We start from the raw sequence: 19,958 nt of genomic DNA, 5'->3' as shown, positions 1-19,958 counted from the left end.
GAAAAACCGGAAACATTTCGCAGCACTAAATGTTTATAGTGAGATACGGAAACACACCAGAGTGAACTTGTTGATGCTGGATAGCAAATAACCTTTAGGCTCATGTGGCTCGAGAACGAGTCTGGCGATATTATACATTCAGGGTTCCTACACCTTTCCAAAGTCATATTCAAGCACTTTCCAAGCATTTCAAGGTGCATTTCCATGCTTTTCCAGCCCCTTCCAGCTGTGGTAAACTCCATATTTGTACCAATCCAATGGTCAGTATTCAGTCTACTTATTATGTCACTTGTTCATCACATTAAATGAGATGTTATTGTCCTCTAAACAACCAACATGATGTTTGGAGACAGCTTTTTACAGAAGGACCACAAATGAAAGGAAAACTAATTCCACTAACAGATCCACAGAAATATAATCACCAACTATTTTCATCATCTGTTCATCATCAAAAGTCATTTTTCATAAAGAAATGTCAGAAAATGCTGTTTTCAGTCCAGAAAATATGGAGATCTTCTTTTCTCTGTTATATCATAGATGTCATCACATACAACACACATTTCAAGACCTTTAGTCTACATCCAAGCACTTTTCTAACCTTGAAAACACCACACTAAAATGCAAGTGTTTTCAAGGATTTCCAGCACCGTACCAACCCTGCTTACAAAAGTATCTGTACTTCTACTTGAGTGTACATCTGTAGTTTTGACACATCTGATGTGTAGTATTGATCTGAATATACCAGTACTACCTGTTACCATCTAATTACTCTCATGTCCTCCCCAGTCCGGCAGGTGGCGGTAATGCGCCCATAAACAGGTTCTCCAACGCCAGTACATGAAGAGAGAAAGACTGGACTATACCAACAAACAAACCACACATAATAAAGGGAACCAGCCGACTAAATTGTTGAATTACATAAATAATACAAACATGTGTTTCCATTTTATATCGATCATGAAATCACAAAGATGAATGAAAATCCACCCGCGAGCTCACCGTGTTAGATAACATTACAAATGGTTTAATCCCCCCCGTAGTATTCCCGAAGTGGTTCCTTCCGGTAATGGTAGCAGCAGCATGGTGAACCCAGCGTGGATATAAACAACAGCAATTTCTGGATTAATCGGGTTGTTTGTTTGTAACAGCCACTTGTAGTTTGAGGTTTGGACGCGTTTAAACCCGATAAGTGAAAAGAAAGACGTCAGAGATCCCGTTACATCATGGTAAGCTGACATTTCTAACTTAAGCTAGCCTCGTTAGCTACCTACGGCTAACGTCGCTGAAAAACACCATATTGAGAGTCAAAAGATCCAACGTGTGTACACAATATATATATATACATACACAAAAATAACAACATATAAGGTGAACAAAACTCACAAATATACGCAGTGTGGATCATACTGCCCACCTGTTTGGTTAATCAATTAAGTTATTCACGTTGATTGATCAACATAAATCGGTAACATAAACGGTAATCTTGTGTATCAGATATGATGCTATGATTTATGTCCCTGTGTGTAGGTGAGAGGAGCTTGTAATCACTGTGGTGCATCACTACCGTAATAACGAGTAAAAAGGGGGGCAGATCTCCGGCCAGTTGGTGTATCCCCGACCTCGCCCCCCTCTCCTCCCCCTCCCTAGACACCAATAGACGGTGTATGTCTAAAAACACACTTAATTAAAACAAACAAAAACAAGCGAATGAATGCAAGCAATTATAAAGACACGGAATACACACATTTAAACAAAATAAGAAACTCACCCAGCTGTCTGACCAGCGACTGTTAGCCAGACCTGTCTTCTGTTAGCTGTTAGACAAACGTAGCGTCCATTCGTTAGCTGTTAGCTTAGCAGTTAGCAAACACAGCGTCCATTCTGTTAGCTTAGGTTAGCAGTTAGCCCAACACCGCCCATCCCGTTTGTTGTTAGCTTAGCAGTTAGCCAAACTAATCATCCATTCTGTTAGCCGTTAGCAGTTAGCCAAAGTAATCATCCATTCTGTTAGCAGTTAGCCAAACTAATCATCCATTCTGTTAGCCGTTAGCAGTTAGCCAAAGTAATCATCCATTCTGTTAGCAGTTAGCCAAACTAATCATCCATTCTGTTAGCAGCCAGTTAGCCAAACTAATCATCCATTCTGTTAGCCGTTAGCAGTTAGCCAAAGTAATCATCCATTCTGTTAGCAGTTAGCCAAAGTAATCATCCATTCTGTTAGCAGTTAGCCAAAGTAATCATCCATTCTGTTAGCAGTTAGCCAAACTAATCATCCATTCTGTTAGCAGTTAGCCAAACTTGCACCCCCCCCCCCCCCCCCCATAGAAGAAGTGAGCAACCAATTCATTTTAAGCCTCATAATAAGACACGCAGCTCCTCATATTCGTCATATATTAATAATATATATATATAACAACAAAGATGACAAGCCCCTCCAATAGTTTAAAATGGTAAAGTGGGTGGGCGTGGTCGACGCACGTTCTCACAAACCGAGATGAACTTTTCACACCTGTGCTCGTCTCTTTCAGCCTCATCGAAAGAAGAAGTCGTTCATCGAAAAGAAGAAGGCCGTGACCTTTCACCTCGTTCACAGGAGTCAGAGGGACCCGCTGGCGGCCGATGAGACCGCCCCTCAGCACGTCCTGCTGCCGAGCACCAAGGTTCACATCACCTGTGTTGTGTTGTTTTCATAGGTGTCACAGGGAAACAGGGCGAGCAGGCGGGACGTACCATCAGGATTCATGTTCACGGATGGATGGATGTCATTATATTATTGGTTGATACTGATAGCTGATGCAAGCACGTCTCACACTTTGCTTTCAAGGAAGAATACAAAAAACTTTTTTTATATATAAAAATACGAACAAATAGATATTTTTCTTGTATTTTTCTTTGCTGTATATTGTTTGCAGGTGCAAACTGGTTAAAGGGCATTTGTCATTTTCAGCTCATCTTGAATATAATTTTCAGAATACAATAGAAACATAGATATCAAATATCAATAATGCATAAATGTGAGTGTAAGTATAAGAGTGTGAGTATAAGATTCATCTTTGCTAGATGTGTGTGTGTATATGTATATATATATACACACACATACACACATGGGTTACCATGGTTACGCATCTCCAACTCACAAGGAGGCGTGTCCGAAACAGTTGCATGCGACTCCAAATCACGATGTAGTAAAACTTAGCCGTCTGCGTTTCTCAGGGCGACACAGAGAAGAGGCGCGAGGAGCAGCGGGAGTTCGGCGTCTTCTTCGACGACGACTACAACTACCTGCAGCACCTGAAGGAGGCGGCGCCCGCGACCGAGCTGGTGGCGGCCGGTCCCGCTCGCACTGCCGGCCGACTGGTTCATCCCTGTGATGAAGATGAGGAGGAGGGGGAGGGGGAGGAGGAGGAGGGGGAGGACGACACAGAGGTCACTCCTGTAAGTTGACTGCAGTTTTGAAAATCTACTTCTTTCTTACAAAAGTTCTGACATTTCAGATTATGATGCCGGATTTGTCTTTTTTGTAAACTTGAGTTCTGGTCCTAATCATTGTTTTTAAAAATAAAAATAAGTTGTTAGGTTTTTTTCACACACGACTGGTCAACAAACAAGGGAACGCGGGAATGTTGAAAGAAAATCTGCTCTGAAATGTTTCCTGTTTGTTTTCCTGATGGACACAGGCCACCACCATCAACCTGCCATCTTCGGTGTTCGCCTCGGAGTTTGAAGAGGAGGTGGGACTTCTGAACAAAGCGGCTCCGATCTCAGGTAAGCATGAAATGGCATTAAAGGCATTAATGTTTGGTAGTTTGTGAGCTCTATCGACCTCTTCTGGTGTTCAGGGGGAACTGCAACACGGAGCTTCAAGCAGTAGAGCAATATAAATGTAAACTTTTAGATAAAGCACCATAAAAATGAAACAATTATCCAGAACAAAGTCATATATATATATATATATATAATATTATATTCTTTTTTTTTTTTTTAATAACGTTTTTTTTTAATTTAATAATGTTTTCCTCAAATAAATTGCTACAATACATTAAAAACTATGCCTCGTGATGAACGATGTGTTTTTATTTGACCTCCTTGCTGCAGTCTTCCGTCCCCGACTCTTAACGGTCCAGATGTCGGCTTCCTGTCTTCTTCCTCATTGTGTTGTGTGCGTTTCTCCCTTCAGGACCTCGGCTGGACATGGACCCCGACATCGTGGCCGCTCTCGACGAAGACTTCGACTACGACGACCCCGACAACCTCCTGGACGACGACTTCATCATCAAAGCAAACACTTTGCGTGCAGCCGCGGACAAAGAGTAAGAAATGACGTATAAATACGAGTATAGTATAAATACTTTTTTTTTGTGTGTGTGATGATTTGTGATTTCCTGTTTGTGTGTAACCTGTGACAGAGGTGAGGAGGAGGATGATGGTGATGAGTGGGAGGACACGGACGACGAAGGAGACTTTGACTCTGAAGGCGGGTTATCGGACGATGACGAGGCGGGAGGCCGCCGCGTCCCTCCGGAGTTCCTCTTCATGGACGAGGAGACGAGGAGTCGCTTCACGGAGTATTCGCTGTCGTCGTCGGTGATGAGAAGGAACGAGCAGCTCAGCCTGCTGGACGACCGCTTCGAAAAGGTGAAATTAGTACATGTACTCAAGTGTTGTACTTAAAATTCAAAGTACTTTACTTCATTTTACGTAACTTTATACATCTATCTGACAGATACTGTAGTTTTGGTCATCTGAAGGATGAGCTGTTCCCTTTTAGAGTTGAGAAAATTCTCCTGAATCAGCTGCAAAATGCATCGTCACACCGTTTAGAAAGGGTCCGGGACCCCTAGAGGGTCCGCAGCGTTACTGCAGGGGTCGCCAAAATGATTTGATCCCAAACAAATATGTAAATATGTCTAAAAATCCACCTTAACACGAATACAACCTATAATAAGCACATATATATATTCCTGTTTGTTTAATATTATGTTGAGAAATTGTGATGTAGAAATGACAAAACATAATTAAAATATGAATCCGTCAACAATTATTATTTTAATGTCTTAGTATTGAATCCATCCATCATTACAAAGTACTGTTATACACTATAGGCTGCACTACATGTGTAATAGGGGGTCCCTCCACCAGGTCTCTATAGGCCTTGGGGGTCCCTCCACCGGGTCTCTGTAGGCCTTGGGGGTCCCTCCACCGGGTCTCTATAGGCCTTGGGGGTCCCTCCACCGGGTCTCTGTAGGCCTTGGGGGTCTGACAACGTTGAAGACCTGCTTTAAGTACATGTTACCAATAATAAAAGTAGTAAAAGTATAAAGTATCTTCGTGTTTTTCCTTCAGTTTTACGAACAGTTTGACGACGACGAGATCGGCGCTCTGGACAACGCCGAGCTGGAGGGCTTCATCCAGCCGGACAGCGCTCGCCTGGAGGAGGTCATCAAAGACTACTTCATCCAGAAAGAGAAGGAGTGAGTGCACGATATGTCCAGTTTTTATTCAAAACCTCTGAAGGCAGCATCAGAACGTCGTTGTTGTCTTGTGGTTTAGATACCTGAGGCCCGATGACTTGGGTCCCAAAGAGCTTCCTGTCCTGAAGGAGGAGGATGAAGATGATGAGGAGGAGGAAGAAATGGAAACCGTCGTCATCAAGGCTCCGGAGGAGAAGTGGGACTGTGAAACCATCATCAGTGAGTTTTAACCATGTTTCACTTCCTCTGGTTTTTCTACTTGTTGAGCTACGACAAGGTCTACAGAGACCTGGTGGAGGGACCCCCAAGGCCTACAGAGACCTGGTGGAGGGACCCCCAAGGCCTATAGAGACAGAGACCTGGAGGAGGGACCCCCAAGGTCTACAGAGACCTGGTGGAGGGACCCCTTATTACACATGTAGTGCAGCCTATAGTACCATGTATAACAGTACTTTGTAATGATGTATTATTGTATTACATTATTGAAATAATAATTGTTGACAGATTCATATTTTAATTATATTTTCACTATTTTTTGCTAAAAAACGTTCCCTTTCATGTTTTTATAAAAGTTCTGCGTTTAGACAACATTATCGTCGATGTGCAGTTTTTGCGTGCAAACGGGTCTAGCAGGAAATGCTGCAGTGTGCATGCCAGGCCAGTAGGTGGCAGTGACACTTCATACAAGATGGTCCTTCCGATGAACTACAATATAGGTCGTCCATCCAAAAAAAAAAATAGTATAGTGTTTTTACTGTTTACTTTTTGCGTATTATTTTAAAAACAACAAAATTCAAACAACAGCTGAAAGCAACTGAGCTAATAATAGAAAATCTCGTAGCAACTTGATCGCTCATTTGTTTTTTAGTTTGTAAACAAAGATAACGGAGGGGAAGTCGGGATCCACGTCATCTTTAACCAAACTTCCCCTCCGAAGTATTTGAACTTTTATCTCTGAACGCTGAACATTGGGTTTTTACTGTTTACTGTTTTCACGAGGAGCCAAAGGTTCAGATCTTATCTGTTCCACCTCGGAGCAGGAAACGGGACGTTTATTTCAGTCCTGCAGACGTAAAGCGCCGAGCATAAAAAAAAATTCCAGAACGTCCTGATAGAGTGAAATATAAATGTTTGAGTTATGAGGTCACACAGCTGTACAAATTCAAGCTTTAAGTCATTAAAATTAGTCATTTTTCATATCTAAATTAGCAAAAAAAACAAAATCTTCATAATTCTGATTCCATTTAACGTGTTTTCTGGTGTTTCTTGTTTTCTCCAGGTACTTACTCCAACATATACAACAGACCCAAAGTCATTCAAGACCCACCGAAGGTATGAAGAGACTTGGATTATTAGATATGTGTAGAATAAGATGTATGTGAGTTTGTATCGTTTGTTTTTTATTGTTATTCTGTTGTGATTTCCTACAGTGACCCTAATACGCCGTCGTACGGTCATGAGATCAACTAAACCCCGTTATTATTATTTAAACCCACCTTTATGTCGCATATTTTCACTTTTTTTTAAACTATATTACTTCTTGTAAAGCACTTTCCCGATCTATGAAAAGGCGCCACACTAACTAAACGTCTCATTTCTTGATTTTGCTCCGGGGCGCCGCCAGACGAAGCCGATCCGCGTCTCCCAGAAGACGGGGATCCCGCTGGACGTTCTTCCCGCCAAAGGCCTGACGGCCAAGCAGGCGGAGCGCATGACGAGGATCAACGACTCGGACCTTCCTCGCGTCGCCACTCAGCCCCGCGACAAGGAGGAGAGCACGGAGGAGAGGAAGACGAGGAAACAGGCCATCAGGGAGGAACGCAAGGTGAGGAGGAGGAGGAGGGGGGGGGGGGGGGAGAGGAGGGGAGGAAGAGGAGGAGAGGAAGGAGGAAACAGGCCATCAGGGAGGAACGCAAGGTGAGGAGGAGGAGGGGGGGGGAGGAAGAGGAGGAAACAGGCCATCAGGGAGGAACGCAAGGTGAGGGGGAGGAGGGGAGGAAGAGGAGGAGAGGAAGAGGAGGAAACAGGCCATCAGGGAGGAACGCAAGGTGAGGAGGAGGAGGGGGGGGGAGGAAGAGGAGGAAACAGGCCATCAGGGAGGAACGCAAGGTGAGGGGGAGGAGGGGAGGAAGAGGAGGAGAGGAAGAGGAGGAAACAGGCCATCAGGGAGGAACGCAAGGTGAGGAGGAGGAGGGGGGGGGAGGAAGAGGAGGAAACAGGCCATCAGGGAGGAACGCAAGGTGAGGGGGAGGAGGGGAGGGAAGAGGAGGGGAGGAAGAGGAGGAGAGGAAGGGGAGGAGAGGAAGGGGAGGAAACAGGCCATCAGGGAGGAACGCAAGGTGAGGAGGAGGAGGGGGGGGGGGAGAGGAGGGGAGGAGGAGAGGAAGGAGGAAACAGGCCATCAGGCAGGAACGCAAGGTGAGGGGGAGGAAGAGGAGGGGAGGAAGAGGAGGAAACAGGCCATCAGGGAGGAAATCAAGGTGAGGGGGGAGGAGGGGAGGGAAGAGGAGGAGAGGAAGACGAGGAAACAGGCCATCAGGGAGGAACGCAAGGTGAGGAGGAGGAGGGGGGGAAGAGGAGGGGAGGAGAGGAGAGGAAGATGAGGAAACAGGCCATCAGGGAGGAACGCAAGGTGAGGAGGAGGGGAGGAAGAGGAGGAGAGGAAGACGAGGAAACAGGCCATCAGGGAGGAACGCAAGGTGAGGAGGAGGGGAGGAGGAGGGGGGAAGAGGAGGAAACAGGCCATCAGGGAGGAACGCAAGAGGAGGAGGGGGGGAGGAGGAGGGGGGGAAGAGGAGGGGAGGAGGAGGGGGGGAAGAGGAGGGGAGGAGGAGGAGGGGAGGAAGAGGAGGGGAGGAAGAGGAGGAAACAGGCCATCAGGGAGGAATGCAAGGTGAGGAAGAGGAGGGGGGGAAGAGGGAGACGCAATCAAACTGCTCAACAACCGTCTCTCTCTCTCTCTCTCTCACTCCTGCGTGTGTGTTTTGTGTTCAGGAGCGGCGAGAGGAGAAGAAGGCCAACAAGATGGCGTTCAAGGAGGAGAAGGTCCGACAGGAGAAGCAGATGTTGAACCTGAGAGCCAACGTTCAAGGCCTGAAGCTTTAGTGGGGAAAACCGCCGCCGCCGGCAGAGACTGTTGTTCAGACAGAACAGAAACATGAACCGGATCTTCCGGAAAGCAGCCGAGGACGTTGTGGTTTTGATCACATGGGTAATCCTGTTTGTTAATTCATCCTCCCGACGAGAGCCGGAAGAGAAGACTGAGGCTAACGTAGCTTAGCACAAAGACTGGAGACGGGAGGATCCGGTTAGCCCGGCTCATCCGGAAACCACCACGTTATCTGGTTTAATCCGTAGAAGTAAAACAACGTCACGCTGGATCTAAAAACACACAGCCTTCATGAAAAGGAGGATGTGTTGTTTCTTACACAGATGATAAAATCTTTATCAGTCTTCTCCTCCGGCTGCCGTCCGGAAAAACACACATCAAAATGAAAGAAAATATTTGCAGGACACTTGTTTCTATTCCAGATATTTTTCTTTGTTTCTAATCGATTGTTCTTCAAAACACCACAGGTCACAAAAAATATATGTTAATAGAAAACAAAATATTGTTTATGTCTCTTTATTAAAAAAATAAAAATGTAAAGGCTTCATGTTGACGTCATCATGACAGGTTGGTCACACGGGTGTTTTATTTAAAGATCCGGTTGCCACGGCGACGCTCTTCTTCTCTCATGTCTGAAGTGGAGAAACTTTTGTGTCCAATTTAAAAAAAATGTATTAAAAAAAAACCCACATCCGACAAGAATTACATCCTGTTAAACATATTTAACTTTCATATTAATTATTGTACAATCTGTATTTTTAAATAGAACAAGAAGTAAAATTTTACGGCCTTTAAAAATAAACATGCAGCAACCCTGAAGGAATCTAAACAAACCTAAATCCTCTGGAGGCAAACAAATGAAAGAGGGGGGGAAAAAAACCTGAAACCGCTCCCAGTGAGGCAGAAAGGTATTAATAACCTGCAGGCTGGAGGGGAAGTCCTAAATCAGAACGACGCCCACAAACCACATCATTATTATCATTATCATTATCATTATTATTATTATTTACCTCTGGGTTAACTCAAGTAGAAAATGGGATTCTGTTTGTGGAGCACAAACAGAATATTTAAGATTCCATGTCTTCATTTTATAAATAAGTTTCCTCGGACCTTCGACCCGGAGAGTTTCCATTATAACTACCTTCTACCAAAGAAATAGTCCCTGTGAAAACCCTGATTATTGTCTGTGAACATTATTTAAAAAAGAGTTTACATTTACCAGAAACAGCAGAAATGAGAATGAGAGATCTCTAAACATGGTTAAATAAAACTATCGACATTATTAAATAACACTTAATCCTGACGTGTGTGTGTGTGTGTGTGTGTGTGTGTGTGTGTGTGTGTGTGTGTGTGTGTGTGTGTGTGTGTGTGTGTGTGTGTGTGTGTGTGTGTGTGTGTGTGTGTGTGTGTGTGTGTGTGTGTGTGTGTGTGTGTGTGTGTGTGTGTTAAAAACAATATAAAAACTTGGCACGGAGCCAGTTTCGGCTGATTCAAAGACAAAAGAAAAAAGTGCTGGTACAACGTGTTTGATCAGTTTTTCTTTGGCCGCTCGTTTCCCTGAGATTTAAATCTGTCGTCTGAAGGAGAAGATGGATGGAAGGCGACTGGAAGATCGCCTCATTTGTTACGAGCTAAAAAAGAAGAAGAGGATCCGCTGTGTTTGGAAAGTCATACTTCTACTAAGCAAACCAGCAATATCCTCAAAGATCAGTGCATTTATCACAGTGGGGCCAGAGAGGAAGAGGGACAGCTCCTCCTCCTCCTCCTGGAGTTTAAAACCATCGTTAAACAAACATCCATCCCTGAGTCGAGTCCTCTGCTCGGACTCCGCTGGAACCAGTCACCATGTCTCAGTCTCCCATTTCCATCAGGTCTGCATGAGGCCGGTCGTAGGGCGATGCCAGCGATACCAGCGATACCAGCTCCTCCTCCTCCACTGATTCGTTATCTCTCCTGTATCCCGCTGGAAGTTCTCCCTCCATGTGGAAGCCGGCCTCCTCCTCCTCCTCCTCCTCCTCCTCCTCACTAATCAAAACTATCTCCACTGATTCGTCATCTCTCCCATATCCCGCTGGAAGTCCTCCCTCCATGTTGAAGCCGGTCTCCTCCTCCTCCTCCTCCTCCTCGGAGCTGACCGAAGGGTTCTTGCAGGGCTCGGCCAGCGAAACAGCGCTGATGTCTGTGCTGGACACGGGAGCGTACCTCAAGACCCCGTCCCTGTGGGGGTCCGGGATCTACGGGACCAGAAAAACAATGTTTATTTACCGATCGTGTGTTGTGGTGTTGTTTTTAAGGATTCCGGCTGTGGACGTACCAGGACGTTGGGTGGACCGGGCGTCTTCATCGTCCAGGCTTTGACCTTCACGATGGCGATGATTAACACGCCGGCGCCGGCGCCGAGGAAGAGCAGCATTATAGAAAGTGTCAGCACATGGACGTCTGCAATCAGAAAAAAAAGATTGGATTTAGTTTCACATTGTTTTTTATTTATTTAGCAGAAGTGCTGAACCAAAACGGTGCTTTTATTTTGAAGATCGGGTACACAGTTTGCACAGGGGGAAAATCACTCAATAAACAAACTATTTTGATGCTTTTTTTTAAATATAACATTTTAAAGTTTTAATAACTGAAAACATGACACTTCCAGTAAGGAAGTAGAATCAATACTTAGAATCAATAATAATATATTTTATTTTTGTTTGAGTCTTTTAGAGCAAGGATGTGTACTTCTACTTTTACCAGAGTCTTTTAGAGCAAGGATGTGTACTTGAGTACAGTAAGTCTCTACTTAAAATGACTACTTGTAGTGCGGTATTTTCAGTGTGATATTAGTACTTCTACTGAAGTAAATCATCAGGAGTACATTTCAGACTCACTGCTGGGTTTGCTGGTGCAGACGCGTCCCGTCTCTCTGAAGTCCACCTGGCTGACGCCTCTCCCGTCGAACAGCACGCCGTTCAGCACCCGTACGCACTTCTCCACGCCGTCGGAGAACACCACGTCACATCTGCACTTCTCATCTTGCGCCGTGCAGGCTCCGCCCACCTCGCCCTGAGGGCCACATGACACACAGATCATTAATGCCGGGTCTTTATTATAAATACAACCCTGTACACAAAACATGATGATAATAATAATAATAATAATAATAATGTCTGTCAACATTTCCCTGTAATACGTGGAGAAAATGATTAAAATTGAAATTGTATTCAAATCTTATTCCAATTTAAATCTTATTAAAATTGAAATCTGATTAAAATCTTATTAAAACTGAAATCTTATTCAAATTGAAATCTTGGTAAAAAGTTGAAATCTTATTAAAATCTTAAAATTGAAATCTTAGTAAAATCAAATCTTTGTCAAATCTTATTACAATTGTAATCTTATTAAAATCTTATTTAAAATCATGAATAAAGCATTTGAACAGGCAAAAATCTCTTCTTATTAAAACAGATCTGGTTCCATCAGAACTGCAGTCTCGCCCGAGTTTCTCTAAAATCCTCCAAAAAGAAACTTGCTCACCGCTTCGGAAACGACGGTGAATGTAAAGGTGGTGGTTTTCGGCTTGGAGGCCTCCTTCAGGTCTCTGTAGAAGTGGAGGGGGTTCTCGAACCTCAGCGTGGCCCCCGAGCCGCTCTCTTCCAGGTCCACGGGGGGGAAGTCCAGGTCGCCTGTGAAGAGAGACTGGTCGGTTACATCCGGGTTACAGCTACAACTTCTCTTCTACACGTTGTTTTCCCTTTCTTACACTTTATTTGAGCCGGTCTCAAACTGTTGAAGGTGAAGGTTCTGGAAGCCACGGGTTCGGACTGGGCGCCTCCCTCCACGGCGGTGACGGTGACGTAGTGGAAGCCCATGTAGCGCTCCTCGGTCTCCCAGACGAAGCGCCGCAGGTCGTACTGGTGGTCGGTGGTTTCATTCACGTGATGCCTTCAGGGCGAGCAACGGAAAAAACGGCAGGTTAAACGTTTCAACTCGCCGAAGGCAGATCAGAAACGCAAAAGAAGATTGTTGATTTTCAAATATTTCAAAAAAGAAAAGAAAAAAAGGTGCAGACTGAAAAATACTAAAGGGTTAAAACAAAGCAAAGACATTAATCAAAAAGAACTGTACTAACATATTGTGACGTGTTAGTCCTTAAAAGTGAATGTTTAAACACTTTTTCGCAAAAAAAAAAAAAACTCATACGTTTCTTCTATTTGTTCTTGAGAAAAGTCGCAGCAGATTCATAGACGACAGGACAGAAAACCGTTGAGATAATATTTGAAGAATCCCTGAATGAAAAGTGCAAAGAGGAGTGGAGCAGCAGCAGGCGGCGGCCTCCGCTTCTGAAAAGTGAAGCCGACGCTGAAGTGCCTTTCAATGTATTCTCTCTGCTGGCCACCAGGGGGCGACTCCTCTCTGGTTGTATAGAAGTCTATGAGAAAATGGTCCTCCTTCTCTCTGCTGGCCACCAGGGGGCGACTCCTCTCTGGTTGTATAGAAGTCTATGAGAAAATGGTCCTACTTCTCTCTGCTGGCCACCAGGGGGCGACTCCTCTCTGGTTGTATAGAAGTCTATGAGAAAATGGTCCTACTTCTCTCTGCTGGCCACCAGGGGGCGACTCCTCTCTGGTTGTATAGAAGTCTATGAGAAAATGGTCCTACTTCTCTCTGCTGGCCACCAGGGGGCGACTCCTCTCTGGTTGTATAGAAGTCTATGAGAAAATGATCCTACTTCTCTCTGCTGGCCACCAGGGGGCGACTCCTCTCTGGTTGTATAGAAGTCTATGAGAAAATGGTCCTACTTCTCTCTTGATGTATTATCTCAGTAAACATTGTAAACATGAGTTTATGTCTCAATCTCTAGTTTCAAGTCTTCTTCAATCCAGCATGATGTTCATTTAGTACATTATGGTCCATTTGGTTTCCTCACCCTTTGACCTTCACCCAATCCAGTCCTACAGTTATAATCTGTGCATTTTCAGTTACAAATCGAAAGGGAAGTTTTAAATGGTATCAGATGTTAATAAGTTAATAATCTTTACCACTATTCTTTTCCAGTGGTGATTCGTCATGTGCTCTTTAGATAAGGTAAGATAATAAACCTGTATTAGTCCTGAGGCGGGGACATTTACAGGATGACAGTAGCAGGGAGGAGGGCAGAACAAATATAATGAAGTACATATATGAAGATATAATAAATAAGTCAATATAAAAATATTATTATATTAAAAATGTAATTGTAAACAGCCTCACGGTTCAATAAAATTCAAAAATCAAACTAATGAAGAATTATCAAAGTTATTATGTTTTCCTCACCCACTGGATCCTTTGACCTGGACCCTGAATCTGGTCCGGGGTCTGCTGTAGTCCCAGCTGACCGCCACGTTGAGGTTCAGGCAGCTCAGGGTCACGTTGGTTGGAGGCCGAACTTCGAGTGAGGAAAAGAGGGAAGATTAGTCGGCTGGAAGTATAAATATATTTTGTTTTTTTAAAAAAGCCTCTGGAAACACATGAAAACAGAAAACAGCAGCTGCTCTTATGATGGACTCACGAGACAGACAGATGCGACCCGTCTCTCTGAACATCACTTCGCCGACAAGCTTCCCGCCAAACAACGACCCATTCAGCGTGACGCACCTCTCCACGTCCTCCGGAAACCGGATTTTACTTTTGCAGGTTTCCTCCGTCGAGCAAAACGCGTCAAAATCTCCCTGAAAGTTACAGAACATTTAAAATGACTATCACTCGAATAAAATATATTAAAATGAATGCATTGATATCAGATCCTAGAAGCAGGTTCTGGGTTCGCTTGTTGTTAATGTCAGCGGCTTCCATGTTTTATATAAGTGGCCCGGGTGGAGCTAGCCGCTAATATCAAGTTCAATAAGCTCCTGCACACATGTTCCCTCGGCTGCTTCCCATTGGTCAACAGCTCTCTGGCTCTGATTGGATGCGAGATAAACAAGCTTGTGTGAGATAAGGCTCAACATGTTTACGATCCGCGGTTCAACGTAGAGAAGAAGAAACAAGTTCCCAACTCTCCCAGTGTGAATGTGAGGAAGACGTACTGGGAGAAGTTAAACAGACCGTTGAGTTGTATCAGTACGAGCCTCAAACTCACACAAGGCTTTGTGCCAGGCTTTCAGCCAATCAGAGACCTCCTTCATACTTTGGCCACGCCATCTGAGCTGTCAATCACAACAGAGCCAAGAGAGCTGGAGTATTCCTACGCCTGGAAAAGTAGTTCCTTACAAGAACTAGAATTTGAGCTAGAAGTAGGATTTTAATGAACCTTGACATATATTGCCAGGAACATTCTAGAACGTTTATTGAATTTGGAAGCAAGTTTGGTGTTCAACCATAAACGTAGCATAACAGTCTGTTGTTTTTACTCACGACGTCTGAAGAGACGGTGAAGTTAAAGACGACGTCGTCCGTCAGCTTCAGTTTTTCATAGAAGAGTCGAGGATGAGTGAAACTCAGAGAGAGTCCCGGATCCTCCCGGACCAGATCCACCGGAGGGAAATCTAGTTCACCTGCAAAAGGAAGAGGAGTTTATATTATTTATTATTCATTTATTTAATATGTTATTTAGATCATTTATTATTATTTAAATTTATATTATTTATTATTCATTTATTTAATATGTTACTTAGATCATTTATTATTATTTAAATGTATATTATTTTTTGTTTATGATTAATATTATTTAAAACATATAATATATATTAATACATATGAAAACTATTATTATAAATATAAATATGACATTTTAAATATGATATATATGAATACATATTAAAAATATAGTATGTGTTATAAATATTATTAATATGATAAATAAGCAAGAACATTTTATAGACCGTTTACAGAGATGTTGAAAGTCCCGCCCACTTTTACAGTATCAAAGTATTTTCAGTTTATTTCAGCGTAACAGATGATCCCTTATAAGGAGGTTCCTGTTCAGAACAATAACAGCTGACTTTGATTGTAGATCTGATTGTAGTTAAAAACCAGGATGTTATTATCAACAGAAAATAATATGTCAGTAATAATCCACGACAGGGAAATGTAGTTTATTGGAGAATGTACTCGGACTACAGTCGTCTTCTCCACTCAACTCACTGATTTGATAACATCAACAGAAATTACTTAAACAGATATTGCATAGAAGCATAAACAAGTCCTCTGAATTAGTTGTTAAATCAATTTCTATACTTTTAACTTTTTAATATTTTCAAATATGTGATGTGAATCAAAGCACGAACACACACTATCAATCAGGGACGCGCCTTTATTGTGATGGATTTGATGCCAACGAGGAAGTACAAGTACAACAACGTGTGAAGAGTGAGTCATCGCTGTGTTCTCGGCTACCGTCTCTTTGTTTTTTTATCCATCTAGGCGATATGAAAAGCAAAAACAATTGGGATTCAGGGTTTCAAAGCGAGAGGGTCCCGGGTTCGATTCCCGGGTCGGCCCGGGTTCCTTCTGTGTGGAGTTTGCATGTTCTCCCCGTGTAAGCGTGGGTTCTCTCCGGGTTCTCTGGCTTCCTCCCACAGTCCAAAGACATGCAGGATGGGGATAGGTTCATTGATGACTCTAAATGTCCCGTAGGTGTGAATGTGAGAGTGAATGGTTGTCTGTCTCTACATGTTGGCCCTGCTATAGACTGGCGGCCTGTCCAGGGTGTACCCTGCCTTCGCCCAATGACAGCTGGGATCGCCTCCCCCCCCCCCGCGACCCTGAATACAGGATAATAATGGGAGGATGGAGGATAATAATATGTGTACATTATGATGGAAAAAACAGCTTCTTAACTTCCAAAAATGTAAGCTCCACAGTGCTGCTCATGGGTGAGATTGTTTTCCTGACCAGAGTCTGTTTGAACACAAGTATGTGTACTTCTACTTTTACCAGTCTGTTTGAACACAAGTATGTGTACTTCTACTTTTATCAGAGTCTGTTTGAACACAAGTATCAGTACTTCTACTTTTACCAGTCTGTTTGAACACAAGTATGTGTACTTCTACTTTTATCAGAGTCTGTTTGAACACAAGTATCAGTACTTCTACTTTTACCAGAGTCTGTTTGAACACAAGTATGTGTACTTCTACTTTTATCAGAGTCTGTTTGAACACAAGTATGTGAACTTCTACTTTTACCAGTCAGTTTGAACACAAGTATGTGTACTTCTACTTTTACCAGAGTCTGTTTGAACACAAGTATGTGTACTTCTACTTTTACCAGTCTGTTTGAACACAAGTATGTGTACTTCTACTTTTATCAGAGTCTGTTTGAACACAAGTATCAGTACTTCTACTTTTACCAGAGTCTGTTTGAACACAAGTATGTGTACTTCTACTTTTATCAGAGTCTGTTTGAACACAAGTATGTGTACTTCTACTTTTACCAGTCTGTTTGAACACAAGTATGTGTACTTCTACTTTTACCAGTCTGTTTGAACACAAGTATGTGTACTTCTACTTTTACCAGAGTCTCTTTGAACCCAAGTATCAGTACTTCTACTTTTACCAGAGTCTGTTTGAACACAAGTATGTGTACTTCTACTTTTACCAGAATCTGTTTGTACACAAGTATGTGTACTTCTACTTATACCAGAGTCTCTTTGAACCCAAGTATCAGTACTTTTACCAGAGTCTGTTTGAACACAAGTATGTGTACTTCTACTTTTACCAGTCTGTTTGTACACAAGTATGTGTACTTCTACTTTTACCAGAGTCTCTTTGAACACAAGTAGGTGTACTTCTACTTTTACCAGTCTGTTTGTACACAAGTATGTGTACTTCTACTTTTACCAGAGTCTCTTTGAACCCAAGTATCAGTACTTCTACTTTTACCAGAGTCTCTTTGAACACAAGTAGGTGTACTTCTACTTTTACCAGTCTGTTTGTACACAAGTATGTGTACTTCTACTTTTACCAGAGTGTCTTTGAACACAAGTAGGTGTACTTCTACTTGCGTAACACCTCTGCTTATCACCAGTGAATCATCCGGGTATTTTCCTTAACGTAATTTAAATGTGACTTTTTAAAAAAACGTATTCTAGTTCAACAGAAACGCGTTAAACTCCCGACACAAACCAACATCTAATAATTCACATTTTAATTTAAAAGAAGATCAAGCAGCAGTGACGTATCACCGCTGAGTTCAGGGACTTACGGACGGCAGCAGTGGCTCCGCTGAGCAGGAGGAGCAGGACCTTGAACGCACCACCACCGTCCACCGACATGTCTCCAGGCCTTCAGACTTCCTGCTCGACGGGCGGCTGATTAGAAACCGGACGAGTCCTCGTTAGAAACCCAGTAGAGACGCAGACTTCCCCACAACAACAACAACAGCACCAGAGTTTCTCATCACTGAAGTCCCGGATGTTTCTTACTTTGAATCCCCTCACGCGCTCGTCATCCTGGTGAGTGTCCGTGTCGGTGTGTGTATGTGTGTGTGTGTGAGTAGTAAAAGCAGGGATTGTTACCTGCTCAATCAGGAAAAACACCTTGATGACGTCACCGGATACAATAACGTTTGTTTTCAAAATAAAAGGGGGAAGGGGAGGACTGAATGGACAGGGATGAGATGAAGAGGCGGACGAATTAACAAGTTAGATTAATTCATTTATTTGAATTAATTGTTCGTTTTTCTTTATTTGAAAAGATGGATCTCTATGTAAATGATCGAAATGGTGACGACTGATAAAGGTGCTGTCAAAATGTGAATCCAAATAAAGGTAAAAAAAAAAAAAATGGACAGGGAGAATAAAAGAAAGAATACAAATAAATAAATCTAATACATTTAGCTTGACACCTCATATTTAGAGACTCCAAATTACATAAATTAATCTCTAGGGGTGCATCTTTGGCTTCACAGCAATTCGATTCGACACTAGTTGGCGATTCGATTCAAGGACGATTTTTCTTTTTTGTAACGATTCGATGCGATTCTATTCTGTAAACCACGATTCGATTCAGTAACTTGTAACCAAAATTCTATATCCATGAAATAAACATGCAATAATGTGAGTGAGACTATTTGTATTCTTCTGAAAGGTGAAAAATAACATATTTATTCTAGAAAAAAGTAAACCTGCATAATATTTTATGCTGAATACAAAAATGTAATTAAAATATGCTCAGTTATTTTGAACATTATTCAATTGACTACATGCTGGCAGGGGAGAGAGTGTCTTAAACGTATTAAAACATTAATCATAAGTAAGAATCACGATTCATCCGATTAAATGCATTTATATCCATTATTGGTGAAGCCAAAACGATTCATTCTATTTATTTATTTTAGCAGATCGATTTAGTAGAATCTATAGGACTGACAATCGATTCATCGATTAATCGAATGAATCGTTACACCTCTGATAAATAATAAATATTATTATTACATTTTTTATGATACATTTCTACAAAATAGAAATATTAAAAATACTTCATGAGATCAGTGACATAATTTGGAGAGAGAAAACAGAAGAAGATAGATAGATAGATAGATAGATAGATAGATAGATAGATAGATAGATAGATAGATAGATAGATAGATAGATAGATAGATAGATAGATAGATAGATAGGTAGGTAGGTAGGTAGATAGAAGAAAAGCTGTTGTCTGTCGCCATCTACAGCTCACTCACTGACATCGCATGTATTTGATTCTGACAGTTGTGGCAGAGAGAAATAAAGACCCTTCTGTTATCTGTTTCATTCATCTTCAAGTTTATATTTGACATGTTATGAATCCTGTGTATGTGCTTCTGTCCATATTTTAACCACGAGCTGCTGTCTGTGACAAAGCAATTTTCTACGTTACCGTGACAACAGCATCCAACTTCAGCAGAGTGAGGAGCAAAGCCTCTTATAGGATTACAGCTGCTGTCTTTTACTGATGCAGGGGAGCAAACAATACTCACCCAGGAAAATAACCATCAGTCATAATAAAAGTAATATCACGAGGTACTCTGTTATACTTCATTATCAAGATGTACTATTCTGCAGCAAACTGTCCCCTGTGATGTGTTTGAGTTGTTTTTACATAATGAGATTGTTTATACTCAAGAAAAAAAAATACCTGAGAAGTATCTCAGAAAATGTACTTTTTGAGGCTACGTTATACTTCGACTCCACTACATTTTGAGATACAGACATACTACACTCAAGTACTTGTGTTTTTACTCGGGTAACATAGAAGTACTCATCGTCACATTTCAGATCGCTGTGATTCGTTATCATTCCCCCCCAAAAAAGTCATTTCTTTCATTCTAAAAACCGTTTGAGGTCCAAAGAGGAAAAAACTCTCCAATAATTCACAATTCAAAGATTAGAGGAAAAATATGTCAAATTTGGTGTATTGGAGATGATCCCCCTCAGA

General features: G+C 42.3%; 2 protein-coding genes across 2 annotated transcripts; one reads left to right on the top strand and one right to left on the bottom strand.

Moving 5' to 3' along the window:
- The first annotated feature begins 1,064 nt into the window (after nt 1–1,064).
- Nucleotides 1,065–9,447, top strand: ltv1 (LTV1 ribosome biogenesis factor). The gene is made up of 11 exons (XM_084006724.1): nt 1,065–1,226; nt 2,529–2,660; nt 3,214–3,435; nt 3,678–3,765; nt 4,178–4,310; nt 4,407–4,635; nt 5,344–5,471; nt 5,551–5,690; nt 6,751–6,803; nt 7,096–7,296; nt 8,466–9,447. The coding sequence occupies exons 1-11, from the start codon at nt 1,224–1,226 to the stop codon at nt 8,574–8,576; spliced, it is 1,440 nt and encodes a 479-aa protein (XP_083862850.1). The 5' UTR covers nt 1,065–1,223; the 3' UTR covers nt 8,577–9,447.
- Nucleotides 9,081–18,080, bottom strand: ifngr1 (interferon gamma receptor 1). Its single transcript, XM_084006723.1, has 10 exons — nt 17,969–18,080; nt 17,749–17,854; nt 14,962–15,101; nt 14,117–14,276; nt 13,882–13,993; nt 12,329–12,510; nt 12,103–12,251; nt 11,457–11,631; nt 10,895–11,019; nt 9,081–10,814 (listed from the first exon to the last, which is right to left on the bottom strand). Exons 2-10 carry the CDS (start codon nt 17,816–17,818, stop codon nt 10,431–10,433), a joined length of 1,497 nt encoding a protein of 498 aa, XP_083862849.1. The 5' UTR covers nt 17,819–17,854; nt 17,969–18,080; the 3' UTR covers nt 9,081–10,430.
- Nucleotides 18,081–19,958: the final 1,878 nt, after the last annotated feature.

This window comes from Eutrigla gurnardus, assembly GCF_963514095.1.
Source record: "Eutrigla gurnardus genome assembly, chromosome: 3".
Lineage (NCBI taxonomy): Eukaryota > Metazoa > Chordata > Actinopteri > Perciformes > Triglidae > Eutrigla > Eutrigla gurnardus.
Note: the sequence above shows the minus strand (reverse complement) of the source record. Positions and strands in the feature narration are given on the sequence as shown.

Coding starts and splice junctions, on each gene's coding strand:
- ifngr1 (XM_084006723.1), bottom strand. CDS start 17,818: ATGTCGGTGGACGGTGGTGGTGCGTTCAAGGTCCTGCTCCTCCTGCTC. Junction 14,277..14,961: donor TCACCGTCTCTTCAGACGTC/GTGAGTAAAAAC, acceptor TGTAACTTTCAG/GGAGATTTTGACGCGTTTTG. Junction 11,020..11,456: donor CTGCACCAGCAAACCCAGCA/GTGAGTCTGAAA, acceptor TTCTGATTGCAG/ACGTCCATGTGCTGACACTT.
- ltv1 (XM_084006724.1), top strand. Junction 2,661..3,213: donor TCCTGCTGCCGAGCACCAAG/GTTCACATCACC, acceptor TGCGTTTCTCAG/GGCGACACAGAGAAGAGGCG. Junction 6,804..7,095: donor TCATTCAAGACCCACCGAAG/GTATGAAGAGAC, acceptor GGGCGCCGCCAG/ACGAAGCCGATCCGCGTCTC.